This window comes from Pteropus vampyrus, unplaced genomic scaffold (assembly GCF_000151845.1).
Source record: "Pteropus vampyrus isolate Shadow unplaced genomic scaffold, Pvam_2.0 Scaffold167, whole genome shotgun sequence".
Taxonomy (NCBI): Eukaryota; Metazoa; Chordata; class Mammalia; order Chiroptera; family Pteropodidae; genus Pteropus; species Pteropus vampyrus.
The window spans coordinates 2,500,087-2,522,329 of record NW_011888948.1 but is presented as its reverse complement, the minus strand read 5'-3'; the positions used below and the strand labels follow the sequence as shown (position 1 = coordinate 2,522,329).

Sequence of the window (22,243 nt, the reverse complement as noted above, 5' to 3'; positions counted from 1 at the left end):
TGCCTTTTTGAGAATTTCATATAAATGAGATCATATAGTGTGTAGTCTGCTGTGTCTGGCTTCTTTCACTTAGCACAAGGCTTTTGAGACTTATCTATGTTGTTGCATATAGCAGTAGTTTGTTCCTTTTTATTGTTCAGTGGTATTCCATTGTATGGACTATACTACAATTTGCTTATCCATTCACCAGATAGAACTTTTTTGACCATGAATAAAGCCACTGTGTATATTTGCAAACAAGTCCTTTTGTGGATGTACGTTTTCATTTCTCTTTGGTATATACATAGGAGCACAGTTGGTGGCTCATAGTGTAAGCGTATACCTTGCTTTATATGAAACTGCCATACTGTTTACTAAAGTGGCTGTACTATTTTACATTCCCACCAGGAATGTATAAGAGGTTTAGTTGCTCTACATCCTTACAACATTTGAATTTTTTCAGTCTTTTAAATTTTAGACAATATAGTAGGTGTGTAGTGGTATCTCATTTTGGTTTTAGTTTGCATTCTCGAATGACTAATGACGTTGAACATCTTTTTATATGCTTATATGCCATCTGTATCTCTATTTGGTGAAGTGAGTGTTCTGATCTCTTGCCCATTTTTTACTGGGTTGTTTATAAGAATTTTTTTACATATTCTGGATGCAAGTCCTTTATTGGGTACATGTTTTCAAATATTTTCTCCTAGTCTGTGGCTTGCCTTTTCATTTTTTACAGTGTCTTTTGAGGAGCAAATGTTTTATATTTGTTTTTTCTTTTTGGATTGTGTTTTCTATTTTCCTATTTCAGAAATCTTTGCCTAACCCAGTATTACTAAGATTTTTCTCCTGTATTTTCTTCAAGGAGTTTTAATAATGTAAGCTCTTACTTTTAGGGTCATGATTCATTTAGAATTCTTATGTATGATGGGAAGAAAGTGTTGAGGTTCATTTTTTTGGCACATTATTGACTCATTGTATCAGTACTGTTTATTGAAAAGATAATTCTTCCCCCATTATATTGCTATGGCATCTTTGTTGAAAGTCTGTTGGCCTCATTCTGGGCTTTCTGTTCTGTTTTGTTGATCTCTATCTTTGTCTTTTGCCAGTACGACACTGTCTTGACTACTATAGCTTTATAAGTCTTCCAACTTTTTCTTTTTCAAAATTGTTCTATTTTTTCTAGGTTCCTTGAGTTTCTGTATAAATTTAGAACCCTCTTGTTAATTTTTACAAGAAAGCCTGCTGAAATTTTGATTAGAATTATATTGAATCTGTTGGTTAATTTGAATCTATAAGTAAATTGACATTTTACATTGGTGGTTATTCTGATCCATGAGCATGGTATACCTCAGATTTTTTAAGTCTCTTTTTCTCAACAATGTTCGTAGTTTCATTGTATAAGTTTTGTACATATATTTTGATGCAATTGTAAATTAGTCTTTTTACTTTCAAATTTCTGATTACTTGTTGCCAGTATGTAGCAATACAGTTAATTTTTGTATTTTGACCTTGTATTCTGTGACTGTCCTGAATTCAGTTGTTATTAGGTAGCGCTTTTCTAGATTTTTTCACTTTTTTTGCTTACAAGATCATGTTGTCTGTGAATATAGACAGTTGTACTTCTTCATTTCCAATATCTATCTGCCTTTTTTGTTTTTTGCCTTAATGTACTGGTAGAAGTGGTAAGAACAGACATCTTTATCTTGTTTCTGATCATGGAGGATGGGGTGGTGAGCATAACCTTTTACTATGTAAGTGTAATATTAACTGTATATTTTTTGTATATTCTTTTTATCAGGTTGTGGAAATTTTTCTTTGTTCCTAATTTGCTGAATTTTTTAAAAATCGTGAATAGAAATTAAATTTTGTCAAATTTTTTTTATGAATATGTTGAGATAATCATTTTTCTTTTAAAAAGCTTCTTAGTTTGGTTAATTTTTAATGTTAAACCAACCTTGTTTATATATGTGTGTTCTTGTTATATACTATAGATGAGGAAACTGTTTCACAAAAGTGGTGGTGTAAGTAAGCAGACATAGAAACCCAGAAAGCAGCAATCTGAAATTATTTACTATAAAGTCAAGCAGAAAAACAGATTTTAGTATGGTGACAGTATAAGCACAGTGTAAAAATTAGGTAGGAATCCAGATTTGTGACAAGGATGTTGTAAAGTGGGAGAATATACATTTAAATCTTGTTTTTTCCAGAACCTGCAGTAACTTGGGGCAAATTTATCAATCTCTTCATGTCAAGGTTTTCTTACCCTCTTTCCACCCCCCAAATGATAATTCTGTATTTCTTTGATTCTAAGAAGTGTTACCCATTCCTTACCCTTTTCAGCATTTTGGAAATCAAGGGAAATTAGTTATCTTTCAGCCAGGAAATAACCTGCGATGGACTTGTGTATCTGGTACTACCTCTGTCACTGAGTATTTAGGCATAGATGTGGATCATTTAACTTTCACTGGGGCTGAATTATTTGCTTTGTAAGCAAGCACATCATGTCAGGTGAAATTTTAATATTCTGTTTAAAAGAGTTAAAATGTTTTGATGTAAGTAACATGAACATTTGGCTAATACTTTACAGGCGGCCTAATAATAAAAGGAAGACTTTCTCTTCTCATTCCCATTTCCTTTCCACAGAGGCTTTTAACAATTTGCATTTTTAATCGTGTTGGTTGACTCATATGTTCAGTTTTTAAAAATTTTATTATGGAACTTTCAAACATACACAAAAGTAGGGAAAATAAAATAATAAACCTAAGGAATAATAAACCAATAATTATGTTTATTATTAAAATAAAATAATAAACCTAATTACCAAGCTTTAGTAATTATCTACATTTCGCTGGTCTTATTTTACCTGTTCTTTTTTGGGAAATATTTTAAAGCAAATTCCAAATATTGTATCATTTCACTTAAATAATTCTGTGTGCATCCTTATGCATATCCTTATGTATCTGCATCTGCAGTGTTCTATAGCCTTACAAAATTCTAATTTAAGAAATTTTATTACATTTAGTTTTTTAATATGAATTTTAATTAATTGAATTTAAGTTTTGATTTATCTTTATAGCTTAACAAAAATTTGAAGGGGTTCAATATCTTAATATTCAATCTATATCCCAGTTTCCTGACTTGTTTGAATTAGAATCCAAACATATTTCACACATGTCTGTTTGCCATATATTTTTAACGAGAAGTCACATAGAAGTTTAAGAGCAGTTTGGATCTCTAATTGTTTCTTAAAAAGTTTTAGGGAAATTATTACCTTATGTGAATTAGCATTGAAATAAAAAAATACATACATCAGATTACCTAATGCACAACAAGCAATGCAAATAAAGGCAGTTGAAATTGCCAAATGTCTGAGATGCAAGGTAAAACTTTCAAAGCTCCGAGATGGTAGTATGGTTATTTTGCTGACTATGAAGAACTGTTACTGAGAAAACACTCATCTGTCCAAAGCCAACCTTTTATCCATTGTGTCACTGGCCCTGAGACCAAAGCCAACCTTTTAAAGGAAAGCATTATATTTTCCAGTAATTTATAATTGAAATAAAGAGAATAGAAAAATATTCTAAGGTTAATCAAATAGGAAATGCAAATGAAATACTAGTAGTCTTTAATATACCTTGAAATCGTACTGTTAAAACTAAAGATGTTAAAGAGGTAAAGATCATAAGTACAGGCTAAAAAATATAACTGATGTTCTGTTTAACCTCAGATGGCCAAAAGGGATTCAGAAGACCTAGACTCAAACTCTATGATACTGGAACTCTATGAAACTCTCTGATATAGAAGGAGACAGGGATATGTAGCCCATATGGATAATTATGTGCTATTGTTGGAAAAATTTTTTTTATGTACATTTACTGTTAAATTTGGGGGGAACAAAGAAATATATTAAATTGACAATACACCTTAGAATCTAAGTTATAGGTAATAGGTGTGTCGGAGGATTAAATGAGATGATTCAGTGCAGGATATCTAATTGTTGCCCTTAACTTGCTATGTGATTTTGAGCAATATGTGGTATGAACAAGAAGTCTTTAAGTTTTTTTCCCCTCCCTTTTTTTTGAATTATCAAGAAAAGGTTATTATTATTTATATGGAATATAGTCTGTTTCCAGAAGATAGGGGCATACATAATGTGCCATAGAAAGTTCGTTGATAATATTTTTGTGCTTGAAGCATTTAGTGCTCAGTTACATAGAAAATAATGGCCCTCAAAATGATTCACACCTTTTACTATATTTTTATTAAGTTTCTTTATCAACATGCTTTTTAAATTAACTTTCTGACCTAATACTTTATATTTTTTTCAAGTTTAAATGTTTTATGTTAGATTATGAATAATTTGGGATGTTATTTATCAATTATATATAGTTAAACATTAGAATTGATAGCTATTATTGTACGTCTTTTGAGAAAAATACTCTTTCTGGTTTTGTGTGCGTGTATTTGGAACTTAGTTTTGTAGTTTTTTAAAAAAGTCATCATTCTTACAGTACTTTGTTATCATTTTGAACATGTTAAATCATCACTATAATACTAGAAGTAGAGAAAGCATCAGAGCATTAGGACTTTTATACTACTTTTTTTCCTCTGTAATTGTCTTTGGTATCAGTGCCTTGATTTTGACTTTCATTCCTATTCCTTCTTCCATCAATCAATCATACAGGTGCTTTTCTTAAAGTATGAGAGTAGCACCCTAAGTTGTCTTGGTTTCCTTCAGTCATATCGTGGCAATAATTTTTCTGAAGCACACCACTTGAGTGTAATATTCTACTGTTCACAATGTTTCATTGCTTTCCATTGTCCATTAGATTCCTTAGTACCCTTCACAGCGTAGTCAGTTACCTTATTTATCCATCTGTCCATTTATTCATTCAGATATGTTTATTGAATTTCTTCTATGAACCAGTCATTGTATGAGACTCTGAGTGAAAACAAGCAGGAGCTCTGCCTCCATGGATCTAGATTTGAGAAGACAAACATTGCTAAAAATTTCACATAGATAAAAACAAAATTGTAACTATTACATATCCAGCAGAAGGAAAGAATATGTGCTATGAGAACTTACAATAAGGGTGCTAGATTTAGAATTCGTGGAAATCTAAGATATGAAGAAATGAGTAGGATTTACTACACCAAAAGTGGAAGGATGATCCTACCTGGCAGAGGGACTGTACAGAGGCTTGAGAATGAGGGATTATAAGAAGGCTAAGATGACATAAAAGAAGAGGAATCATAAAAAATGGAAGATGGTTTCTTGCAAAACTGGATAGATTATGGTGCTATTCACTGAGCTAGGAAATTTTGAAAGTACCATTTTGAATGGAGGAAAATCATGACTTCAGTTCTAAATATGTTTGAGTTTGAGGTTCCTTAGAGCCATTCAAGAGGGAATGTCAAGTAGGCAAAATAATATTTGGTGCTCAGAAGAAAGACCTAGGCTGGTCATATAAAAATTTTAAATATTGTCTGAGTATAGATAGTAATTGAAGCTATGGGTAGGCAGGTTTGGAGTTTAGCATGTAAATTGGCCAGGGCTTTAGCCTGAGCCTTGAAGACCTGCAGCACTTAATGCCACGTATTGCAGGTTGGGTCTGGGTTGAGGATTGGAGTGGAAAACCATGAAAATATTTCAGCATGAAAGCCAAAGGATGAAAGTCTTTGTAAAGAGTGGTGAATAGTTTTGAAAACTGCTAGGAAGCCAAATCTGAAAAATCGCCACTCGATTTAATGACTCCTTTAGTCATATATTTCTGTGTAACTAGTCTTAAATCTTAGTGGCTTAAAACAACAGCAGTTTATTCTGAAGATTCTGTGGGTTGGCTTCATTCAGCCGAGGGCTTAGCTGGGGCTGGAACATCCAAGATAGCCTTATTTATTTGTCTGGGGCTTTGGTGCTCATTGTTGTTTGGGCACCTTGCTTCTCGTCTCTGTGGCTTCTGTCTCTCCATATGATCTGTCATCAGTAGTCTAGTTCAATCTTCTTTACATGGTGGCTGGCTCCCAAGGTGGTAAGAATGAAGCTGCAAGGCCTGCATTAAAACTTAGGCCTAGAACACTTTTGCCACACTGTCACCTACTACAGTGACCAAAAAAAAGTTCATTGATGACTTACAGTGGGAGTTGTTTTAGTAGAGTGAAAAAAGACTAGGAATTGACTAGCAGATGGACAAAAATTCCTTATTATCCCTCCATATTTTCTTTAAATTTTACTCAAAACAGGCTACTAATTTCTGAATGCTTCCTGTCTCTTTCCTTACATGCTCCCTTTCTCTTACATGTTATTCCTCTATCTCCCCCATATTAAAGCTTACCCATTCTTAAAGGCTTTCTTAAAATCGAATTTAGTTTCTCAATTTTGTACTAAATTCTCCAGCAGTTCTGAATTTTAATTTAGTTTTTTATCCTACTGTTTGTTTTTTATTTTTATTTCTTATCTCCTATATTTTTGATCATGATCTTCACTCTGTATATTCCCCCCAACCTGCAGAGGTTTCTAGATTTTCAGTAAAATTTTCATTTTTCAAACTTAGATGCTAACTTCCTCTTTGAGCTTTCCCTGGTTCATCCCCCAGGTAATCACTTATTCCTTTGTACCTCATGCATACTTTTACTATTGCACATCTTATATTACAATTCTTTACATGTTCTTGAAGGTAGGAAATTACAGCATCTAATGTGTTGCCTTTTATTAAATAATTGTTGAGTTATAGCTTGATTTGTGATCTCCATTCTTATTTTTTTAAAAAGTCCTCACATAACAATAATTGAATATTAATAATGACCTAATTACTTCTTTGATACTGTGCCAAATTCATTGGTATTAGCTAGTACATTAAACTATATAAAAGTGATGGTTTGGTATATGAGGTAAATATTTTTACAAGAAATAATAATATGGTCACGTTCTTTGTATCTCTGAATAAGGCAAGCATTTGTGAGGTTATAGTCTATGTGGGCCTCTGTGGAAGTGTGTCCATATATAAATTCTCATTACGAGTATAGTACACTGAGCTAGATGGAGTAATTGCTTTGTCCTCAACATATGAAATGGTTGTTTCCCTACTCTTGCTCTAGATATCAGACAGGTTTTGCAGTTAATGTCTTGGAATTTTCTATGTGTGGGCACATACAAGGACCATAGAGATTAGCTGTTTACACACATAGGTACAGAATAATACTCCCAGCTCTTGGAGGTAAGATTGTCTGGTTCTGCGACTCACCACCGACTCTACTATGGAATCCATGTTTGTGTGTTTGAATCCACATCTGTATGTACGTTGAGATTGGAGGGGTGCACAGTTTTTGCTGGCAGGACACAGAGGCACTTGTGCTTTGATTGCAGCTCTCAGTCTGTCCTGTATAATACTCGTACTTTCTTTAGGCTGATGGACCTCATTCTTTCATTTGACAAATCCTACCTGGGGGTAGGGCGCAGAAAAGAATCGAGATCCTTCTCCCTGCCTGCTCTCAAAATGATGGGATAGGCAGCCTGGTAAATAGGTCATTAAAACTTAAGGTGGGAGGTATGATTATTAAAGGATATATAATTTAAATTACTTCAGTAATAGAACTGGTTGGTAGAACATCCAAGTGCATGGGGACACCTCTTAAATGTTGGTATGCATAGATCGATCAACCCTGACTCATGATGGGATCTGGTGTGATCATCATCCAGGAGCCAGTTAGGTTGTATGCCAGGAGAAATCTGGCTCCTGAATTAAATATGTTTAAAAAATAAATTTCCTTTATCTTCTTTCACTGTTTGCTGACTTTTATTTTTTTTTACATTCCGCAAGTTTAAAAAATAAATAATTATGAGAATCCTCATCAGTTGAGGTTTTATAATAGTTTCTCTTAAAGTGAGCTAGCTATAAATTGTTATCTCAAATCTTATTTATTCGGCTTGGTATAATCCTTATTAAATCCTGAAATAATGCCAGGCTTATGGTAGGTGCTCAGTGAATAACAAAATAATTAAAATTTAAGTTGATCCTTAGTCCAGTCTTAGCAAAATCAGAAATAAAATAATTAGGGTCTGAACCATAATCAAACATAAAACAAAGGGGTAATTGTACTTTTATATATATAGAAAGTTTGAGTATATATAATGGTAGACTATTACCTAATCTGCCTTTTATTTTTTATACCTATAGAAAAATAAATTTTATTTTTTTAAAGAAGTTCAAGAAAGACTCAAAAGTGAAAGGGCAGTACTCCAAAGGAAAGAAGGGGAAACAGGATAGTCTTCTTAAATTTAAATTGAAGTTACATTTTCTTTTCTGTCAGCTATTAAGATAATTACTTAAGATATCTGGAATGGTGATAACAATAAAATTAATCATTTCAAATAATAATATAGAAATCTTCAATTGTATTCAAGTAAAAATAACACATTGTTAGTATAAACAATAATTTTCTTTGTGTACTAGTCTATTTAGACTGAAGTTTTGCCAAATATAATATTATGAAGACCCAAATGAAGACCAATAATGTCATAGTTATGGGAAAATTATTATATGATTGAATTACACATGATTTATCTGATTTTTAAAATTCTCAGTCTTCCTTAGATGCTCTAAACTTAATTATATAGCGGATTATTTGAGTGTGTATTCTCAAGCAGATAGATGTCTCCCAACATACAGTCTCATATTATAATTTGTCTCTAAAATGGGGATAATAATAGTACCTAGCTCAATGATTTGTTATAAATATTATATGAAAAGATCATAGAATGGTGCTTGGCACATAGTAAGCACTCAGTGTACTAGCTGTTGTTTGTTTTTATTGTTGTTATTACCCATGTACTTGAGAACTGGAAAAGACCAGCAAGAGGGAGAAAAATGTGTTGCTGACTCTTTCCATTGGATAAAAGAGTAATTGGGGGAAGAACATAGGACAATCTAAAATAACATTAATTAGTGGCTTAAAATTACTAGATTGATTCAGAAATCAATGATTTAAAACTGTATTCTAAAAGTTATTTTATAATTAAAGTTTCTTTCCATTTAACAGAATTAGTTTCTTTTTTATATTAATATCTCACTCAACACTTGATTATGTATTCTTTTATTATTATTACTATTATTATTATTTTTATGGTGACGTTGGCTAACAAAATTCAGTAAGTTTCAAGTGTACAATTCAACAATAAGTCATATATATTTTGCATTGTATGTTGACCACCTGTAGTTAGATTTTCTTTTTGTCACCACATATTTGACCCCTTTTACCCGGTCTACTTCCCTCTCCCCCTTACCCTCTGGTAACCATTAGTCCATTGTCCATGTCCATGAGTCTCTGTTTGTTTGTCATGCTTTTTTGTTACTTTTAGGTTTATATCCCACATATAAGTGATATCATGTGGTTTTTAACTTTTTCTATCTGGCTTATTTCGCTTAGCATGATTATCTCGAGGTTTATCCATGTTGTCGCAAATGGCAGTATTTCATCTCTCTCTTATTTTTAAGCTTTATTTATTTATTTATTTGACATTTTATTTACATTTTCCCCCTTCCCCCCTCCCTCTTCCCCTCTGGTAACCACTAGTCCCTTGTCCATGTCCATAAGTCTCTGTTTGTTTGTCCTGTTCATTTGTTGCTTTTAGGTTTATATCCCACATATAAGTGATATATGATTTTCAACCTGTTTGTCTGGCTTATTTCACTTAGTATGATTATTTCAAGGTCCATCCATGTTGTCGCAAATGGTAGTATTTCATCTCTTCTTATGGCTTTGGAATATTCCATTCTATATATGTACCACAGGTTCTTTATCCAATCATCTAACATAGGACACTTCGGTTGTTTCCATGTCCTGGCCACCGTGAATAATACTGCTAGGAACATTGGTGTGCAAATATCTTTTTGGGTATGGGTTTTCAAGTCTTTGGGGTAAATACCCAGTAGAGGGATAGCTGGATCATATGGTAGATCAATTCTTAGTTTTTTGAGGAACCTTCATACTGTTTTCCATAGTGGCTGTACCAATTTGCAGTCCCACCAGCAGTGTATGAGGGTTCCTTTTTCTCCTCATCCCCTCCAACATTTGTTATTACTTGTCCTGTTGATAATAGATATTCTAACAGGTATGAGATTGTAATCTCATTGTGGTTTTGACTTGCATTTCCTTAATAGTTAGCGATGTTGAGCATCTTTTCAAATATTTGTTGGCCATTTGTATGTCCTCTAAGGAGAAGTGTCTGTTCAGGTCCAGTGCCCATGTCTTGATTGGATTGGTTTTTTGTTGTTATTGAGTCGTATGAGTTCTTTGTATATTTTGGATATTAGGCCCTTATCGGAGGCATCACTTGCAAATATATTTTTCCATTCAGATGATTGTCTCTTTACCTTGTTAATGGTTTCTTTTGCTGTGCAGAAGCTTTTTAGTTTGATATTGTCCCATTCATTTATTTTGATATTTTAAAATACAGATTATGGTTTCACTAATGGTTAGGCAATATAATGCATTGTTTAAGAGCACAGAATCAGAAGCCAGATTACCTGAGTTTCAAGTCTGTCTTCTCATTTACTTTCTGCCTTCCAGCAAAAGCTCTCTATGCCTCAGTTTTTTATCATTTGTAAGTAGGAATTACAATAGTGCCTGTGGATTAAATGAATTAGTGTTTATAACGGGCTTAGAACGGTGTCTGCCATATAATAGTAACTACTATATAATGTGATTGTTAATGACTAATTTTTTAAATATCAGTTTAGACATTTAAATTTAAGTATTCTCATACTAAAGTTTCCTGCAAGTAAGTCTCAGAAAACAGCTTTTATAAAACTATTTTCCTGTCAACTGTTCAGAAATAAAAATACTAATATCTTGATAGCTAGTACTGTGATTTTCCATTTTCTTCTGTCTGTTAGCTTATCGTTAAACACACTCCTTTAGGAACATGATCCCTTTTCTCAGAATTCTTCAAGTAGTGGGACTGTATTTTATTGTGAACCTTTAAATCTCCAGAACCTAAACATGCCAAATATTTGGTAGGTGAGAAAAAAAATGATGAGTGAAAGAAAGCTGGCTAATTTTCAGTGACTAGTCTAACTTCTTGCAGTATATTTTAATAGCTAAACAAGTAGAACTCTCTCTTAAGAGTCCTTATAAATGTCTCAGTTTTGGGGTTAGTGATTATATATGATCTACTGTTTACAATGTGTATGAAGTTTTATCTTCTTTGATTTCATATAAAATAACAACACTGTTGTAAAAGGAGTATAGAGAACTACTTAAAGAATTTACTGGCTTTTGACAGTTATCTCCATATTATTATATTCTACTATTCTGGGTAAGAGTAAGTGATAAAAATTTTTGCCATATTTCTCCAGTTCTATTCTTTTTTGTTGTAAATTTTTAAAAATTTAATAAATGGAACATAACATTGCTGATAGTAAAAGTGTAGTTTCCTTTGTTCCTCAACTCAGTGTTACTTCCGTCCCACTTCCCATCCCAGAAGCAACAATTATCATGAATTTGGTGTGTAGCCTTCCAGTGCATGTTTTACCACATGTATATATAATACATATATAAAACTAAGTAATGTTTAACAGCGTGTATAGATGCTAAATACATGTATAATTTTGCCTCTTGCCTTTTTTTCCATCCAATATTGTTTTTGATCTAGAAATACACTTGTACAGTCCACAAATGTAAGAAAAATGTGACATTCCAAAGCAGCAGAGAAAGAATGGTCTTTTTAAAAAATGGGGCTATGTCAGTGGGATATCCATTTGAGAAAATAATCTGCCTTCACCCCACCTCATATCGTATAACAAACTCAATTCTGAATATGTTTCAGGTTTAAATGTAAACGATAAAATAATAAAGCTTTTAGAAGAAAGCTGAACATTTTCATGATCTTTAAGAATACAAAAAGTACTAACCTTAAAAGGAAAAATATATTATGATAAATTATATTTATCAAAAGATACCAATAAAATAATGAAAGAAGTCAAAAAGTGGGAGAAGATATTTGTAATTCCTATAGCCAACAAAGGACTCATCTGGAATGTATTAATAATTCTTCAAAGCAATAAGAAAAAGACAGGTAACTCAGTTTTTTTAAAAACTAGGCAGAAAACTTAATAGATACTTCACGAAAGAGCACAACAAAATGGCCTTGAAGTATATGAAAGATGTTCAGTTTCCATGACATCAAGGAAATTCAAACCCCACTGAGACACCACTACACACACACGCTGAAAAGGCTAATGTGAAAAAGACAGCCAAACTAAGTGTTGCCGAAGGAGACACGGAACAGCTGGTATTCTTGTACACTGTTGGTTGGAGTATAAATTGGTACAACCACTTTGGAAAACTAGCAGTATCAGATCAAGTAAATATATTCATACTCTATAACTCAGCTATAATCCTTAATAAATGTGTATATCCAACAGAAATGTATACATACGTTTTCCATAGACATGTACTATAATTTCACAGTTGTGCTATTTAAAATATACCCAAACTAGAAACAACCTAAATGCCTATCAACAAAATAAATAGATAAATATGGTACGTTTTCTCTCTCTGCCTCCCCTCTCACCCCCCACCAAATAATTTGTGGCGATGGGAATGTATGATCTACACATATATGCAAGTATGGATGAATCTCACTCCCACAATATTGAATGAAAGAAGTCATAAACCAAATTATATAAACTCTGTAATTCCATTTATATAAAGTTCAAAATGGGGCAAAACTAATCAGTTGGAGAAGGGGTGGTTACTGGAAGGGGCATAAAATAGTAAGGTTCTTTTTCTTGATTTAAGTGCTAGTTACAGAAGGGCATTCAACTTGTGAAAATTCATCAAGCTATATTTTCATGACTTATGTTCTTTTATGTATGCATGTGTGGATGTATATATGTTACACTATCCAAAAAATATGGTTTAGAGATCAATCCATGTTGGATGTTAAGAGATCTAGTTTATTCATTTCAGCGCTGGTTTATGAACAAATCATAGTTTACTTATCAATTCTCTTATTGGACTTCTAAGCTGTTGAAAATTTTCTCTTTCAAATAATGCTGTAGACAGTATTCTTTTACATGGTTTCTTGGGAAAATACAAGAGTTTCTCTAAGATGTACAAACTAGAGGTAGCATTGCTGGGTTCTAGGATATGCTCATCTGCAGCTTACTAGATATTATCAAATTGTTCTCCAAAATGTCTGTATGTAGGAGTGATGGGGGTTCCCATTGCTATGTATACTTGTCATCACTTGGTATTGTCAGACTTTTAAAGTTTACTAATGTGGTGGATGCGAAATGGTATCTCATTGATATTTTAATTTGCATTGTTTGAAGTTGGTGTATTTGAGCAATTTTCCGCATATTTATAAGCCATATGTATTTCTTTAGGTATTTAGCCTATTTTTCACTTTTGGGAATCATCTATTCATATTTATTACAAATTTTTCCAATGCTTAGTTATATATTCTTTCTTCTTGATACTTGTATAATTTCCTTTGATTCTCAAAGTCTATATATTCAAAAAGACCTCCCTTTGTGATTTTAAGACATTGCTAGAAATTTCAACTGCAGACTTTAGATTTGGAGTGATTCAACCCTCCTAAGAATATTTTCCTTCAGGTTTTAAATGTTTCTTGTCTCTATTTGTCAGCCATCACTCCTTTCTATTTTACTATCACATTTCAGCTATAGAAGATTTTCCCCTCTTTGGTAATGAGAGAGGGTGGTAGTGATATTGGAATAGGAAATAATAAAAGATAGAAAAATAAATAAAAATTTGAAGTTTATAAAATTGATATGGCTCTGTGTAAAATATGCTTGTGATCCTTCTTGGTTTTTTGTTTGTTTTACTTGAAATACATTCTAGATCTAGCATTGTACAGCCAAAGGCTAATTATTTCATTGTATATTGTCTCCCTAAAGATGTTCATCATCATCTGATTAGTTATGTGTGTACATATATGTGTGTGTGTGAATGATTATCTGATTGTTGTTTGTGTATGTCTATATAGTTTGGGGTCTGTCATTCTGCCTACCACTCACATATGAGGTCTATGCAGTGCTGTTATCCACTGGATTCTTGAGAGAGTTTCACATATACATTACTTCTCAGAGCAATACATTAACAGTTGAAACCCTTTTCTGCCAGTGCCACTGGTGCGTTCATATTTCTGTGATCTTATAAAGAAAATGACTGAGCACTTGGTAGTTGTGCTTCCCTAGTACAAAGGTAGTCTGGAGTAAAAGGAGATGATGGAAACAGTGCTTTGTTACTTATCTTCTGGCAGAGTATGGAAATAGCAAAGGGCTTGGAGTCCTGAGCCGTTTTGCAAATGTCACAGAGCCTTTGAGGTTAGGGAACCTTCCTTAGAGAACATCTTGGCCCAGATTTCTTCCAACATTCCTTCCTTATTCTGAATTCTGCCTTATGTAGAATCAGTACCAGAGGATGAGCTCATGACTCCTGGCCATGGTCACAAAATCTTGGCTAATCTTGATAAAGGAATCATTTTCTCTTGTCATGAATCTTTTGGAGAGAGGTGCCAGTTTATCAGAGCTTTACTAGGAACCCTCTTAGAATAGAATCTGACTTTTTTTAATTGATATAAATCAGTGAAGAAACTTGAGTCTTAAATCAGTATAGAATAGCTTCAATCCCTAATTTATTAAGTTCAGAAATATTTGTAGTAAGAACTAGACTGTAAGCAATACAAGTATGTATTGCTTTATGACAAGAGTAGTATAAACTCTGGCAATTTGGAAGTGATCATTTTAAAGTGTATTCTATACTGTAAAGAAAACTCCAATATTTGTATAAATAAGTTCCTGAGTATGCTGATGCTGGGCTTTATTTTTATTTAAAGAAATTTTAGGTGATATGGATTTTTGTTTTCCTAAGCATGATACCATCATCACACTTAAAATATTGTTAATAATTCTGGTAACATATTTTAGAACTTTCTGATTGTCTCAAAAGTCTTTGCTTTTGATTGTTTTGTCTTTTATTCTATAACAGTTTAATCAACCCTCCCCACTCTGCTTTTTCATGCAGTTGATTTATTAGAGAAGCCAGGTCATCTATTCTGTAGAATGTCTCACATTCTGGATCTGACTGATTGCTCCCTTGTGGTGGTGGTTAACTTGATCCTATATCCCCTGTAAATTGGTAGTTAGGATTAAAGGCTTGATTAGTTTCAGGTTTAACCTTTCCTTTCCTTTCGATGTTACTTTCTATTGCATTACATCCTGAGACATATTGTTTGGTTGTTCCCATTTTATTATGCTGAGATTGATGTACAAAGGATCTATTGATACAAAGGTGCCCATTAGAATCACTTTAAATTTCTGGAGATTCTTAAGAGTCTTAGATTCTCATTTAGCTGGTCTGATGGGGATGGAGAGAGATATTATGTAAAAAACATACAAGAAAAAACCCCACACCTTCTATTTTCACTCAGATATGGTAAGAATTATTACTTTTAATACATTTAATATAAAATTAGTGACAAAATCTACTTTTATGCAAGTGCTTTAGGAATGTATGTTTTCTATAAAATGAAGCATATTTAAAATTATTAGCTGTGGAGATGTTTGAGGCTGCTGTTGTGTAATAGAAGAGGTACAGACTTGTACCCAGGAGTCCAAATTATTTATTCTCTTTGAGACCCATTTTTAAAAAAATCTAGAAAATAGGAATAATTACCATAGAGTTGTTTTAATGATTAAATGAAATGGTTTATTTGGAAGCTGTCTATCATCTGATGGTTGGTTGCCTTGAAATCTGAAAAGCATTATAGTAATAGATTTTTTTCAATTGAATTCTTTGGAGAAGAGCTTAAGAAAATTGAAATAACACTCTCTCATGTGCTATTTTAGTTATATCTGCTTAAGCGTTTGTTTTAGAGCTTTTTTTTTTTTTTTGACGCATGATACAGTTTTAATAGAAGTGTAATTAATGAGGCCTTTTGGGAGAAATGACACGTGGAAATCTTACTGTTTTTTACTCCCTCTTACTTTCAGCTCCATTTACCTCTTAATTCTCCTTTGCCTGGGAGCGAATTGACCAAGGAACCTTTTCGTTGGGATCAGAGACTCTTTGCATTAGTGTTGCGGTTGCCTGGCACCATGTCAGTAGAATCAGAACAGTTGACAGGTGTGCCTTTAGATGACTCTGCAATCACACCGATGTGTGAAGTGACAGGCGGTAAGTTTTTCCTGGCAGTCTTTCAGTGACTTAAAGCAGAATTTATCTGAATGTCTTAAAATGTACTTTTCAAAGACTCTGTGTTTGTTTTGTTTAACAAGTTATTATGTTAGTAAGTTGTAGACATATATGGTTTTAAAACTACATTGTTGAAGATCTGTGATTTGATTTGACTAGGATGTGAATACTATTGGATACAATAATGAATGGTAAATTTTTTTCTACCCATACAGAAAATGCTGGTATATGAAGTTGTTAAACTTATTTTCTTATCTACAAAGATTGCAAATGCTTTATAAATGCCAAAGAATTATTTTCTGTGAAAATATCTTGGGAATCATCTCATTATCCATTATCTATGTAATGATTAATGCCTGGTTAAGTGCATTTTTTTTTTTCAGAGGCAAAGAGGAAGCTAGATAGGTTAGAGGAAACACCAGCTAGTCCATGTAGTCACTGTAGTAAGTCAACATTAATGATACTCTTGAAACAGAATATGTGATAGACTCTGAACTTCTTTAATGTGGAATTAGTTAACAGGTAGATTAATTCTCATGACTATGTGTTGAGTGCCTACTGTGTACCAAGCGCTGTTCCATACTTTAGGACTTCAGTAGTGAATATGACAGATATGGTGTTCTTGCTTTCATGGAACATTTTAGTTCTCAGCGAAGGAATTTGACCCTAAAATGTCCAAGTCTGGCATACCACTATTTCACCTGTGTCAGGGGCCTGTGACAGTCTCTAGATAACAGTCAGTGCTCTACTGAGATTCCATAATAGCCAGCTATATAAGTTAAAGTAAAATATAAGGTCTAATGAATATTTTAGGTGCCTTTCTTCTAAAATTTCATAAGTTTTAGAAATCTGCAAAATTCACAGACAAAAGAGGTACTCTACACAGGTGTGTGAAGTAGGTAAATTAGGAAATTGTTACTTAATTATTAAATGTTCCCATTTTATAGAAGTACTTTTAGGTGAACTCTTGTAATGCCTTCACAACTTAATTTTACAAAAGAAAAAAGGTCATATACCTAAAATTTTAAAGGGAAAACCTATCAATCATCTAAATTTGAAAATTCATTGCTAACAATTCTCTGTGCCTGGATAATATTTATCAGTGACAGTACTAATTGTTTCTGTGGGTGGATGCAAATTTGTATTCAGGAAATTTTAGTTTTCAGCCTTGAACTGCCCCACTTGCTAAAATTTTTTTTTTTTTTTTTTTTAAACTAAGATTTTCAACTTAACAGCTTGAAGAAGGGGTTCGAGGCTGTAATCTAAACATTCTCACATTGGAATTTCCTTACTATAAATTACTTAGTTTGAATTTAGAATTATGAGACTACATGTACTATAATTTTTGTCTTCTCTGGGATTAAGAATATTCAGAGTATGAAATGGAGTGAGTGGTAGAATCAAAGAGTCTGAAAAAGAACCTGAGACATCATATAGTAGTTAATGTCCTTGCCTTTGGGCAGTAATATACTAAAGTTATCTTGTTTATTCTTTAAAAGGAACATCTCCAGAGGAGAAGATTCCGAAGTCACCCTTGGTAATATCTTTTAATGACCCAGAAACCTTAGTCAGTTAAGAAATTAGGAAGCTTTTCCCAATTGTACATCCTGAATCTTTCCTGATGTACTCTTTTATTTGCCTCTTTTCATGCTCTTGCTAGCAATGCTGGGAAGCTGCTCAAATAGCCACTCACCTTTTCATATATCTGATTAATATGTTTTCCTATTTATTTTAAAAGAATGTTCACTGAAGAAAATTTTGAGGATACACCACCAAAAAAGTAGAACAGAAAAGCTAATGTCCATTGGTATGGCACTATGTACTATATAATGACTGCTAATAATTCCTGTGCATTTTTTAAAATTAATAGTAAGAGTAATGTGTGTACATTTATATTTCCCATTGTTCACTTAGGAAAAATTGGAAAGAAATTTTGCTAAAATAATTGATTAATATTTTGTTATATTTTTATGTATGCTTAAAAAAATTATACAATCGTCATTGTAAGCATTTCTCTTTTACTATAAGGTAATTAATGAGTACCCACTCTATGCTAAATAACTTCTTGATGCTGGGAATACAGCAGGAACAATAAACAGAAAGCTTACATTTTGGGACTATGGCATAAAATCTTGTAAAGTGAATAAATAATGTTATTTTAGGGAGTGCTTCTTTGAAGAAAAACTAGTAGGGTGAGGGTGTATAGAGTAACCTAAAGCAGACAATGAGTATTATTGAGAAGTCTTGAGGGCGATGCTCTCTCTTTTTACCGTAAACCTAAAAGATATGCTTACCTCAGTTTGAATCACTTTGAAATATTGCTTATCCTTGGAGATTATTATACTCGTCTAAAGAAGTAAATAAAGAAAACAGTTGTTTTTTCACAAATTACATCTGCATATCTCTAACCTTGAAGTTAAAGTCACTAGTTTGAATAGGGATTAAATCAGCCTTGTTTGTGTCTTAAAAATATTAATTTTATTAAAATTATTGTTACAGCATGTTCATTGACCCTCTTATTTTCAAATGAGGTATAATTGACACACATTATATTAGTGGACAATAAAATGATTCTATATTTATATTTATTGTGAAATGATCACAATCAGTTTAACATAGGAACAGAAATCTGAATAATGGAGTAAACCATATGAAGCTCTAGGCAGAGGAAATCATAATTGAAGGAACATGCTGTATTGGGAGCAACAGGAAGGCTGATATGGCCGGAGCTTACATAAGATAGAGAAGAGAGTAACAGGTAGGTTTAGTGAGGTAGGCGAGGACCAAATATTGAATAGCCTTTTAAGTCATAATAAATGTTTTTAATTTGCCTAGTGTGATGAGAAAACATTGAAAGATCAGCTGCTAGATGAAAATATACTGTAAAGTGGCAAGAATGGAAGCAGGGCCTAGTAAGTGATGACAGTACTTTGGCTGAAAGTGCTAGGTTTGGACATAGTCAGGAGATATGATGCAAAGGACAACCAAGGATGATGGCAATGAAGAAAGAAGGAATCCATGATGATTCCTAGATGATCCAATTGGCCTGAACAAGGGGAGGTGAATGGCTGTACTATGGACTAAAATGTGTACTTTGGGGAGAAGCAGGTGTGGGGGAAATAGAGGGATGATAATCAAATCAAAAAATGCCTAATAGATATGCTGGTGGAAGTATGAAGGATAAAAGCATTTTATAAAAATTTTAACGCTTCTAGATTAAATCAATTTAACTTTCTTATCCTCGGTTAAGGACTGTTGCTCAACTTAGAAATATTCTATTTGTCTCTTCTCTGTTATACTAAAAGGATAATTAGGAAGCTTCTGTGGGAAAGTTTGTTTTTTTTGTTTCACTTTACTGCCTTCATACTCATTATATTTAGTTTGACTTTTTTGTGGACTCTACATAATCACAACTGAACCAGCTTCTTGACTTGAAGGTGTGTACTTTTCTCACAAATATAATTGGTGATCCTAGAAACTTTATGTTTCAGTACAAAGTGTCGTACATTCCAAAGGGTGAGTTTTGACATAGAGAGTAAGAGAAACATTACATAGGCTATAGGCTCACTTTATAAAGATGGCAAAATTTGCTATTTCTCTTTAACTTTCAAAAGAACTAATGAATTTTTATTGTTTGCCAAATTACTCAAGTTTATTCACTTTCTAATTTTCATTAAACATTTTTATTAGTAATTTTATTTCATACTAAGATCATAACTCATTTACTTATAATTTTCCTAATTAATTGATGATAACATAGGTTTACTCTTAAAACTTTTTGTTTTTTATGACATTTTGGGAATCTGCCTAAGTTGAATGAAATGAGACACTCAACCTTTATATAATCTCCTAAATACTTTGTGTGTTAAGATGGTCAGCTTTTTTATGTATTGTTTTATAGTGTGTGTTAAAATTAACTCAGAGAAAATATTTTAATTTACTGATTCTTTTAAATAGGTGAGACTTCATATAGACATTCTTTTTCATAGATTGATTTCAGATTAACATCATGATACCCTGTTGTAAGGGTTTGAATTTTGTCTGCACTGTTGTAGTAACTTGGATAAATTAGTTAATCTTTACATTACTTTAGTTTTCTCATTTGTAAAATGGGGAAAGTAACTCAGACATTGTTGCTAGGATTAAATTAATATGATAAAGTGATTAGAACAGTGCTGGGCATATAGGCACTCAGTAATTGATAGGCATTTTTATGATTACAGCTCTCATTATCGTACACAGGTAAGTGTTTGTTATTTGATACTTGTTTTTCTAGGTAAAGCTGATTCTGAGGATTTGAACCACACTACTGCTTAATGTTCTCTTTTCTGAATAGCCTTTAGCAAATCACATATTAAGCATAAATTAATATGAGTAATTTGGTGCATCAAATATAATGATATATCTGTTTTTAGTTGAATTGTTGGATATGTAAAATTCCTTATTGAGCTCATTGCAAATTGTATTACATTGTAAGATGTTTGGTTAAAGATTGTTTTAGCTGTTAAGGTTTTCAGCATTGGTCTATATCAGCACATGTAATAGAAATATGACACATGTTAAATGTATAATTATAAATTTTATAGTAGTCACATTAAAAAGACAGGTGAAATTAATTTTAATAATATCTTAATTTAGTATATACAAATATTATTTTAACCTGAATTTGATATTTAAACAATATTGAGATATTTTACATTATTTTCATATTGCCTACACGATATTTTATATTTACTATACGTCTCAATATGGACAAGCCATATTTCAAGTTCTCAATAGCCATATGTGGCCAGTGACTATAGTATAAGACAACATAGGTCTAGATGTATGGAAAAATCCCTGTTTAAGAAATCTTTTTATTAGTATTTTTTCATAATCACTAGCATTTTAATCTTCTGAACTAAAAATCCTATAGGTTATAAAATATACAAAAGGGAAATTCATTTAATAATAGGTGATTCCCAAGTATGTAAGCCAAATGAAATTCAGAAACGTACTTGCTACCATCTATATATAGTAAAGTACAAATGTTCAAAATAACAATAACTGCCACAAGACCAATTAAATACTTAGTGCTATGTGCTTAGCATTAATCTTAGTGATAATACTTTCGTTAAGCAGGAGTAAAATTCATCTTTACTATATATATACACAACATCCTAAAGATGAATTGTATTGGATAACAATTGGAGATAGTTTATGATGTATATATTTTTAAAATCACATTTTATATAATATACATATATAATTAAAACATGATTTTTTAATTGTGATTTGTTCAGAACAAGACTTCTATTTTCTATATACCCATAATTAGAAGAAAAAAATTTATAAATTCTGACAAAATGGAATTGTTGGTTTATTTAAAATAACTGTTTTTATTCATTCTTACATAAGATAATGAAATAAGTCAAACTTTACCATTGAACCTTTGTTAATCAGTTCTGTCAGAATCCCCAGTATTGTTCTTTCTTGCTAAAGGTAGGAATTTCTGCAACTAACTAGTTCACTTTGTTTTTTTTTTCCTCAGGCCGCTCATATTCTGTATGTTCTCCAAGAATGCTTAATCAGTGTCTGGAGTCCTTGGTACAGAAAGTGCAAAGTGGGGTGGTAATAAACTTTGAAAAAGCAGGACCAGATCCTTCCCCTGTAGAAGGTATTATTGTACTTTCCTTATAGACATTCTAAATTTGCTGTATCAATTATTCAACTAGAATTTAAAAATTACTATGATTTGGCCCTAAGATTGACAAGGCCAAATTATTAAGATGACAGAATAACTAGTGGTAAAGAAGGAAGATTAAATAGGAAAGTCAAGGTAACCTGGTAGTGGTTCAGTAGCATCACTTTTTTATATTGATTATTCATAGCCTGAAATTTTATAAGAGCCAAAAACCTTTTTAAGCATTTACAGATGAGCAACCTTGTCATATTTCCTTTTTAGTATTGTAACATTGCCTCTTTCCTGTATATATGCTTCATGTCCCTTAATTCACAAGAATGAACTCTAGGTGTTTATTTAATTCCTTAGCTGTATATT

General features: G+C 32.3%; 1 protein-coding gene across 2 annotated transcripts in view; it reads left to right on the top strand.

Annotated features, from left to right (window-relative positions):
- The window catches only part of INTS6 (integrator complex subunit 6), an 83,265-nt gene that overhangs the window by 35,234 nt on the left and 25,788 nt on the right, over positions 1–22,243 (top strand). For both annotated transcript variants that reach the window (XM_011370333.2, XM_011370334.2), the window contains 2 exons: positions 16,002–16,185; positions 21,734–21,859. In XM_011370333.2, the coding sequence (XP_011368635.1) occupies positions 16,002–16,185; positions 21,734–21,859 (310 nt within the window). The remainder of the gene's footprint in view (positions 1–16,001; positions 16,186–21,733; positions 21,860–22,243) is intronic.